The 10,928-nt window shown below is 41.4% G+C and overlaps 1 protein-coding gene across 1 annotated transcript; it reads left to right on the plus strand.

Annotated features, from left to right (window-relative positions):
• Window positions 1–2,777: 2,777 nt before the first annotated feature.
• On the plus strand, window positions 2,778–10,187 carry LOC109469827 (dTDP-glucose 4,6-dehydratase-like). Its single transcript, XM_019768547.1, has 3 exons — window positions 2,778–2,929; window positions 6,865–7,183; window positions 7,501–10,187. Exons 2-3 carry the CDS (start codon window positions 6,869–6,871, stop codon window positions 8,143–8,145), a joined length of 960 nt encoding a protein of 319 aa, XP_019624106.1. The 5' UTR covers window positions 2,778–2,929; window positions 6,865–6,868; the 3' UTR covers window positions 8,146–10,187.
• Window positions 10,188–10,928: the final 741 nt, after the last annotated feature.

The following is a 10,928-nucleotide window of genomic DNA, read 5'->3' on the forward strand; positions in this document are numbered from 1 at the left end:
GATACCAGAATTACAGTCCGCCTGCTAGAGTTGTGAATGAGTGAAATAAATCTTAAAACAAAAATTTAAGCGATTTCAAAATTTACTTACTCGGACTGATGAATGATTTTTATAACCAAGGGGAGAGATGTGTTGAAAGCAATCACGATGCCTCCTGTACGATGCTCTGAGAAGTGCAGGAACTGCGCACTGAGCCTAATGCGAGTTGTAATCTCCAAGCAGATCATACGGTGGCAAGGCAGTATAGTATCCATTGGCCCAAGGAGCTTTCATGATGAAAGCTCCTTGATTGGCCAGAGGAGTGTCCATTAGTCACCGAAATGGATGTTGTCTGGCAAATGGATACAGGCTGGCCAATGTGATACTGCCTTAGGTCAGTTACCCGCACCGAAAGATCTGCATGGAGATTACGAGTGGCAAAGATGCCCGTGGTTACCACCTGCTTTGTTTTCCCACAGTATGCAATCTCCAAGCACCGTATGACATGAGAGGCAATATCGTTACGTACGGAGGAGTCGAGGGCGAGAGGAGTTGGCATGCCCTATAATATTACTAATAACTAGAATTCCGAGATCTCATACCTCCATGAAATATGATCTTGATATGTAAATGTAAATTTCTTCTTTAATTGTGGAAATGACCTCTGCATTAACATGATATATGCATCGTGGTGTATGTTAACTTTTGATTAACTTACAGATGTCCCAAGTATGACATCCTCATCATTCACCATTACGAAATCATAGAATTTTCGCATTAATTATGCAAATTAGGTCATAATTTGCATAATTAGTATCTGTTGAAGTTCCGCCTGCCATAGGTTACATACATGTAGTAGTATAATGTAAAACACTGTAATTATAGAATTTCCTCATTAATTATGCAAATAAAGTCCTCATTTGCATAATTTGCATTTAATTATGTACATCTCTCTCTCAGCTACCTACACACCAAAAATAATGAAAATATGTTGTTCCTGTCTGGACTTATTGGCTTTTAAACATTTCGCCAGAAAGTGCCCTGCAGTTCCAGAACAAGCCGCTAGGGGGCCCAAACTCATGTGACTTCCTCCCAAGCATGAGAGCTACCTTCCATCAAAATTTTATGACCCTAGCATGTCCAGATCGCGAGATATCAAAACCGGAAGTTGCGCTGCAGTACCAAGGGAAGCCACTAGGGGGACCAAAATCTAATCACTTCCAGTTTTCGTCACACCCTACCAACACACCAAGTATGAAACCAATCCATCCAGGCGTTCTTGAGTTATCTTGTTGACCAACAGACGGACAGAAGGACAGACGGACAGACGGACAGACGGACAGACGGACAGACGGACAGATAAACGCAAACTGAAAATATAACCTCCATGACACATTTCATGGAGGTAATTACGACAAGGGCCCAAGAACAGACTAGTGTACATAATAGAACTTAATGCATCGGCCGTTTGTCAGCAAGCAGGCACTCCTGTCCATCAACAGTATGCAACAGCGATCTCAACATAGATCAACAAAACCTCGGTGGCCTATCGACCATGGTTTACAATGGAACGCCTATAAACGATTTTGCCTCCCAACATTTGCTTGAAGTTGAAGATTGCCAATTATAGGACATTTTGTCATGAAGAACGAGAATCTACAGCCTTCATACTTTGTCGTCAATGGTTGTCGTTAAATTAAACGAAAAACTACTCTCCAAGAGGTTTGGGTTTGGGGTTATTTTTGGCGTTTTTTTTTTTTTTTATCGGGGTTTCACTTTTGCCCTGGATTTTTTTTCACCAAATTTCAGTGCAAAACAGAAATCCCGATAAAAAAGCCTAAAAACATGCCAAAAAGAACCCCAAACCCAAACCTCAGTAACGAAAACAACCCTGAAACGCCTGCCGTACTACTAGTATATGGGGGACTACTAAAGACAGTATTACATTACTAGTATCAAGGACATTATACTACAAGTAAATGTCCGATTGCTAGTATACATAAAGCTCTCCCTGGCTTGACCAAAGGGTCTGCATGCCACGATCCCACAGACCTGTATCCATTTAATTTGAAACCAGCTCAATATATAACCTCCTTCGCAGTCTTGTTGGGCGTCGGCGTTATTTTTTCTCTGAGCGACGCGAGTAATATGCGGCCGCGAGGGACGATTTGCTGCCGAGGGAGTTTTTGCCACGGAGAGAAGGTTTCGCGCTCCAACATGTTGGAGCGCGAAACCCAGCAAATCGGCAAACCCAGCAAACGGCAGCAAATCGTCCCTCGCGGCCGCATATGAGTCCTTATTACTCGCGTCGCTCAGAGAAAAGATAACGCCGACGCCCAACAAGACTGCGAAGGAGGCTACTCAATATATGTTCTTGCCATTCTTGGCGCGGGTTCACCAAGGACGTTTGTGGCCAGCCAAGCGGCCAAGCGTGTGGCGCGTGAGCCACGCCCTTGTGCACTGGTGACCTACTTCTTCCATGAACAACGTGGCTAAATGGTACCATGCCACCATGCCCTATGCATGAGGTACGTAACAAAATCACGTGATAAACCGCAGTTGTGTAAGATTTCGGTAATCTTCAAGCAGATGTAAGGCAGTTACTTTTATCTTTCTCAAATGATCTTCTGCGACCCTCTATTAAATAACCATCGTTAGCGAAATTGGAGGCCAGTAACACGATATTGCTTTCTATTAAACATATGCATGGAGATGCGCGTGAATATTAGTGTTGTGTAAGATTCGGGATGACTGATGTGGTTTTAACATCCCGCGCACGCGCAGAAGGGCGACCCAGAATCGCGCATGCGTAGTGAAGTCCTGCCACCGGAGACACACACGCTTCCGTGTCGGTATACCGGCGTCTTGATCTGGACTGGAAACAACGTGCTCACGTAACGTCTGCGGTACTTACAGTCGTGTGGCAAGACTTACGGCTCAGACTAACCAGGTAGGATCACAGATTTAGTCGGGAATCAAACAGATATTTGTAAGTACTTGTGTGTGAATGTGTGATCGCCAATATTACCTAAGCCCGTTTTATAATCCACGTTATACCGGGGATCGGATGAGACTGCAGCTAGGGTCAGGGTGTCACGGTGTTAGTGGCACAGTGTTATGTAAGCTGTGGGATAGCGGTTTATAGGACACTTTCCTTTCTTTGGACGGTTTGGAACTGGAGACTCAGTCTACACGTGAACATAGCGTGGCGGAGGAAAGGGGGAGGGGTGCACAGGAAATGTCTCGTTAGTTGCTTTGTACTCATCACACTAGACTCTATCTTCTTTATTAAATCACTAAAACAGTCGTGATCGGGGGTTTGGCACCAGGAGGTTTAATTCATGTACTGTAACATTTGCTGTGGTTTTATTTTCGCAAATATGCATAATTCATAATTTGTATCACTTTTGTGCTACGTAAGTAACGTAACGTAATTAAATTATTTCGACCGCGAACGCAAGACCTCCTTTCCAGTCCTGTTTTAATGATACTCAAATATACTAGTATAAGGCCCCCGGGAATAAATTGATTTACCGTACTAGTATGAACCTCCTGGGTGCCAGCATATGGCATGTTCCTTCAGTATCGGTTCTGAATACAAAATTATGAAAAAGTGCATATTCATACCACATTAGATCATAGATCCCCTTGGGTATTGATATGGAATTATTACCATAAACTTTTTGTTTAAAGTTGTAACGTTACTCGTTTCATGCCTAAAGTTTTGGAACAACTTTTGAGTGTTTTCCTTGGGTTTTGGATCATTTGACTTTTCTGATGCGGAGGTAGGTAGGCAGTATGTCCCATTTGTCCATTATTCATTCAATACATGTATCATGCATGATGGTTACATTATAATAGACCAGTTAACATGTAGATGGATTTATTGCTTCATTTGAAAACAATCATTTACATCTCTAGCCTGGAATTGTTAACTTGTTAAATTATTTTGAAAAAAATTAAGGTTTCCCCCCCAAAAAAGGCTGATTTTTTTTGCTCATAATGATATGCAAATCAACCTAGTCCCAAGGGACCCATAAGACTATAACTTGTATGTTTTTCAAACATAAAAATCATGAAACAAATAAGAGATCTTAATATCACAAGGTCATATTTTCAACATTAAAATCTTGTAAAACACAATATCATTTTTCAAGCATATACCAGGGGTGTATTTTAAATTCACTCTAAAACATAATTTTTTCCTGTGCTAGTTTTTCATGTGCATTAACGTTATACAACTTATACTGCACATCTTTTACTTGCAGGAAACCTGGTCCCCTGTATCTAAGGAAAACAGGGGTATCTTAAGAAAGATGCCGAGTCATGCTGTGTAACAATAGTAAATACCTGCCCATGAAATTGTGTACAGCATCTGTATGGCCACACCTTTCGGCTTTGTCGTAAATCAACACTGTAAAATTTCTTTGTTTGGCAAATCGGGTTGGTTTCTTTGAGGAGTTTTTAAGTGTGTTTGTTCAGGTTGTTCCTTTGCCGCCTTTTTTTTTAATCGTTGATGGAGCAAAGAAATGCTGAATGATGCAATGATGACAATGGCATTTTTCAGATGACTCAGCATAAAAGAAGGGGGTCAAAGAAGAGACTCTACATTCTACTTACCTTTTCGCAGTACGCACTCACAGTGTCTCTCAAGTTTTCTCTTTTGTAGTCCAGTAGTAGTATGATCAAGGAATAATGTTGACAGATATTGAACATGTAATGGCTTTGCAAAAATAAAATTTTCAGACATTTCCAGATTTACAGTAACATTTCAAGGAGCCAAATAGGCCCACAGATTGTGTTTGATTACCACCAACTGAGATATGCATCACTAAGATAATATTTGCATTAGTTGGTGAGCACTGAATGCTAATTCAAGTAATGCCCTACCGCCATCAAATTTAGCTACTTAACATCTGTCACAGTGTTTCAATGATTACTCTTACAAACCATTTACATATACCAACCTAGATATGGTTGAGGTTACTGTAGTAAGTTAAATTTGCTTTCCAAAAGGCTCTCCTGGGGGATGACTAATGTGTTAAGTAAAAGTGTTACCTGGGAAATCTTTAGATGCTGCAAACATCTACAAACACTCACATCACAAACCAACACATGGTAACCAAACTATGGAGTAGTTTCAAAAGATAGTCATGACGCTCAAAGTTAGTCCCTTTATTTACACCTTGTCGAGAGAATTTGATACATTTTATTGAATAGACAAGTTCAATTGTATTCTAGGACTGAAGTTCTGACCAGAGTCACCAGACCATTGATGCCAACTTAATTACTTACCCTCTCAGTGTCCGATAGGGTCCGGGGAACCCTGGTATATACATGTAAGATAGGTGCCTGACTTACAACATGTAGGTCAGGAAGTAAAAAGCAGACTGCAGTGGAAGGACAGGGGTTGGCTCAGGGGACAGTGGATGAGAAACCCACATTACATGGGACTGTGACCCTTGCTTCACCTGGCCTTGACACTAAGAGGGTTACGCAGGTAAATCCTTAAGTTTCTGTCAAAAGGCAGCCTGTCACATTAGGGACAGGTACTCCACAGATCAAAGCCCACACGTGCCACAACTGTCCCAACAAACGCTGAGTCATTCAGCTCTCCCAGAAGTGTGTGTCGTGTCGCGCCTTGCACAGAAAGAGACATGTATTACCGTAACCTGGTTACCAGATCAACAGGACAATTGTGGCAACATTCTCACAGCATATTCAATCATTTTGTGGTCACCGAGAAGCCAACATTCCCCTGACCTTCATTTACTGGGGACTCTGACCGGCATAGCATTCTTGGGAAGGCAGAACCTCATTGAACAAACTTCAGGCCATAGTCGGAGCTACTAGTATACAGTATTCAGCTAACCGCAAATGTGTCACAAGACTTTTGCATGGTCTACAAGGGTTTAACTTTAACTGAAACTAGGTCAGTGTGTTTAACAAATCACTACGTAATCAGCTTTGGAGTTTTTAGTTTCAATATGTCTATACCCCAAGTAGAATGGGAAAGCTTCAAAACCCGTTTTGTTTTACACCCATTCAAAGAAGTGACATACATGAAAATGGTTTGGGTTGAGTTGGCATTGTTCCAATGTGAATGGTGTGTGGGGCAGGGGTGAATAAGGGTAGAAAAAAACTATTACTACTATTAACCAACAAGAAGTTTTTAGACTCTTAATTGTACACAGTTTGTCGGTCCTCATTCTCTCAAGCTGCCGGCAAGTTAGTGAACAAAACTGCTACTCTGTCAGACTTCTAGTGCTTACTTTTCTTTAAAATTAGTCTTCACCTTTGGCCCCATTTGCCAAATCCATGAACTGTGATGTCACATACACCTTTGTCTTTGTTTCTATGTTCTTGTGTTTTTAGGTTGGACCTGTGACTTGTTTGGTAAAGCACGATCTGAAATACTGTGCATGTTGGTGGTTTCAGATTAGCGTAATTTGTTTGGGACGAATTTGCTGTAACTGCACGACTCCTAACACAAAATCCCCCATGCAGACCCCATGCTGCCTTCACCTTCAAATGAGGACTTTGCCCAGCCCACAGTCAGTCTCTAAGGGTACCTTTGTATAGTTTTTGTACTTAGCTGTTCACACTGCATGATGATCAGATGATAAGAATTACGTTAAAGTGACTTGTACACCCAATGCACTATGTAAAACTATAAGGTAAGGCCAATACCTGAGCATTCCCACTAGAATGACATCTGACATTTCGGAAAGCACAGAGGGGTTGACCCAAGACAGGGAAGAACAGAAGGGACAGGGTAATGGATTGGAGAGTTTGGACACATGCATCCTAACTTTTATTGCTTGGGCCTTCCAGTTTTTTGTCTCCTTGATGCAAACACTTACAACTTTGTCTCTCCCTTTCCAGCGACATGCCTAACATCACGAGTGAGAACGGTCTGCGTGTGTTGGTGACAGGAGGGGCAGGGTACCTGGGCTCCTCGCTGGTCCCCATGCTCCTGCACGAAGGTTACCACGTCACCGTATATGATATCTTCGTGCACGGCATCTTCTCCCTCCTCCCGGTGGCCGACCACCCCAGGCTGCGCGTCGTCTGCGGAGACATCCTGGATGTCGACGAGCTGGCCGCGGCCATGGCAGACGTCGACTTCATCGTCCACTTGGCGGCCATTGTGGGTTACCCCGCGTGCGACGCCAACCCCAAACTTGCTGTCAGGGTCAACAAGGTATGGTCTGGGAAAAAAATAAAAGAGAAGTTGACATCTGTGTTAATCACAGGAGCCACAAAATCAAATACAATGTACTAGTACCTACTACCAGGCTTTTTTATTTTCAAACTATTTATTTGATTAACTTTTAAATACATTGTTAAATGGAAACTACAAATTAACTTTGAAAGTAAAGAGTTTCTTCAACCGAGATGCCCTAATATGAAAACCAAGAAATTTGATTAGTAGGGCCTTAGCCCTTACATTGTAAAAGCACCCCTAATGATGGTGAGTTACTGAATGTGAAAGTAAAGTGCTGTTTTATCTGTCATCAGGAGGGTACAGAGAACATCGTCCGCTTGTTGCAGCCACACCAGGGGATGGTGTACTCGTCCACGGGCTCGTGTTACGGAGCTGTGGAAGGTACGTGTAACGAGGAGACTCCCATCAGCCCCCTGACCCTGTACGGGCGCACCAAGGCAGAGGGGGAGGCCGCCGTGTTGGCTGCAGGGGGCGTTGCCCTCCGTCTGGCGACAGTCTTCGGTGTGTCCCCGCGCCTGCGCCTCGACCTACTCGTGAATGACCTGACCAACCGAGCGCTGAAGGAGCATCACTTCTCGCTCTACGAGGGCTCCTTCCGGCGCACCTTCCTGCACTGCAAGGACGCGGCTCACGCCTTCGTCTTCAGCCTCAAGAACTACGAGCGCATGAAGGGCGGCGCCTTCAACGTCGGAGATGAGAAAATGAACATGACCAAGGCCAGCGTGGCCAAGTGCATCCAGGAGATGGTCCCAGGGTGTATCATCACGCTGTCGGAGGACGGGGAAGACAAGGATAAACGGGACTATGAAGTTTCCTACGCCAAGATCCGTAAGCTTGGGTACCATTCCACTCTTAGTGTCCAAGATGGCATACGAGAGCTGGTGAAGGTCCTGCCTGCAATGACAGAGGAGGACATCATACGCTGCAGGAACGTATGAAACATGGCACGTGTCGCCCTCCTTTCAAATCTTAGACATTAGGCGTGAATGTGTGTGTGTGACTTCACTAAAGATAGGTTCTCAGACATAAAAACATATAACAGAATATATCAAGACTAAATGTAAATTATAGTCTCCAGTATTTATGTTTTTGATCATGCGTGTTAATGTGATGAATGATTAAATCACAGTAGTCCTGAAGAAATTGCTTACCTGATGTTAAACTAACCCATTCTTCTGCAGGAATACAACTATATGTATATAAACCGGGAAGTGTCATACAACATTGCACAAGTTTTGCATGGATGGATTTGTGCTGATCATTAGTAATGCGTTTTATAATCCCTTACATTTATCCCTTACATTTTATATTATTAAATCATAATGTTACACATCATCACATAATACATATAAACTTGTGCAATTAGATGAATTCTATGAATATGTTTGACTCTTTAAAGAATTTATCCAGTTGCTTGTTGTATTTTGTATTATGTAATACCCTACCTAGATGTCTAGTATTCATCAAATTACAGTTTACAGCAAGTTTTTTACAGCCATTTTTAAAAGCATTTTTATTATTTCACTCCTTATTTCTTTCATGGGTGCACAATTGACCATACAATAAGATTCCATTCTACTTGGAAAGATGGCACATTTGTCTTAAGGTGTTCAATGTATGATTATGGTATTGGACAACAGTATTTGGGAATGAAAAAGCGACATCTTTGCATTTTACAAACATCCTAATCTCCAAGAAGAGCATACGGTGGCAAGGAGTGTCCATTAGCCACCGATAAATCTGGTACAATGTCCCTTCAATTAAAAAATCAATAACATGACGATTCTGTATCATAATGCTTTCAGTTTTGCTGCCAAACCCCTACATTGAGCACCTTTAATCAATTGATGAGTCAGGAAAAGTTGTGAGGTAGAAAATGATCAGACTGGTAAGAGAGTGTCTACATGATAGAGAGTTTTAGAAATACTGAGTTGTTGAATGTGAACAACGTATAGGTGTGTGCAATCAACATGAGGCAAAAACTAGATAAACTTGATTGTCACAAACTGAGAAACTTTAATGTCACGTAAAAAATGTCTTCTTATAGATTAAGACTGAAGTAGCTGTGTCATTTTAGGTAAACGACCAGGTTGGATAGAGTACTCGTATTTTCTTGTGTGAAACTTGTGTAAAACTAGTATACTTGTATAAAGCTTTGGAGCTATGTACAAAATGAGCTGGTTAAGTAGCATAACAAATATCAATTCCAGAGTATGGTAACTCACCACTCACTGTAACTGGTACATACATATACTATATATGTGAACCTAATGACAGTAGCTTATTTGACAGCATGTGCCCCCCCCCCCTCAATTCCTTGCAAAACCCCTTTCAGATCCTATTCCCTGTTGGGATGTACAGGGCACTGTGGGTAACACAGTGGGTAACCATAATCAATGAAAACATAGAATGGACACAGTACGCAAACACTGTCATGGCAATGGTATTGTTGTCCCAATATTACCCATAATGCCCATGTCTCCCAAGAGGTAATGGATCTGTAAAATGGTTAGCATGGATTGTTGAAAATAGCAAATATTTGGCGTACTGTGGTCAGATCTCTTTTAGTACTTTTACAGGGCTAGTTTTCATATTGGAAAGTCTGTTACAGTATAGACCTACTTTGTTTAGAATGGAGATGACAACTGTATGTATCACCTGTGTAACAATGGAACATTGACAAGTAGTTATGCATGTTCAGAGTGCCTGCACTTTGGCTATAGGGACTCAGCACCCAAAACGGTTTTGCCATGATAAAATATACTAGGAGATACATGTTCAAAATACCAGAACATAATATCTGCCAATATTCTACATGAATAGACCTACATGTACACTGGAGCATATACCTATTTTGTTACTGAAAACATGTTATTTCTAACACAAAGATGACAAGTAAGCACTGGAAAAAGATTGGGAGTAGGTTCTTAACATGAGATACCCAAGGTCCAAATAAACATTCTGTTAACTGTCCATTTAAGTTTATGTCATCATTGAAGACCTCTCACTTCATGGAATTGTTCGGGTACAAGTCTGGGACAGTTGAAGAAAATTGGTTTGATATGGCATTGTTGGTTTGTTTGTATAGCGTGGCAATAGTCTAAATGGGATAGAACTCAGCCAATAGACTTTTAGTGTTCAAAGCATTCCATTGTCTGATAGTAAGAGTAAGAAATAAATACCCTGACAATTTAAACTTTGCATCAAGAATCCCATCACATTCCAATTGCTGCAAAAATTAGAAAAGTCAATGTGGTCAAGCTTGAATACGTTTCTATTGTTGGTCTGCTTTCAAATATACGTATAAGAATAGAGAACCAGAAATTAAAAGGCGGGTAACATCAACTCTCATAATTATGCCAGGTACCCTAAGACCAGTCATCAAAAGGTCTTGAAGACCTCGTTTGCATAATTAATGAGAAAAAGTTTGCACATTGGATTTTTTATTCAAACATTTCCAGTACCACGTTTACCATGCAAGAGAATGACGTCATGGTTTGCTTTGACATGTCTTACAGTGATGGCTCCAATCAAGGAACTTCAACAACAGGTGATAGAATGTCCTTGCTCCAACTTTCATTAAACATCTCTTGACTATGAGCAGATATAATAATTCCTAATTGATTGTACAAAAGAAGATTATAGTACAATTTACGAGATCCAAGTAAAGAGGAGAAAATCATCAAAAAGTCCATTCCAAATTTGTACTCATCCTGTTGTC

The sequence above is a fragment of the Branchiostoma belcheri genome, unplaced genomic scaffold (assembly GCF_001625305.1).
Source record: "Branchiostoma belcheri isolate BF01 breed outbred unplaced genomic scaffold, Haploidv18h27 scaffold21, whole genome shotgun sequence".
In the NCBI taxonomy this organism is placed as follows: domain Eukaryota; kingdom Metazoa; phylum Chordata; class Leptocardii; order Amphioxiformes; family Branchiostomatidae; genus Branchiostoma; species Branchiostoma belcheri.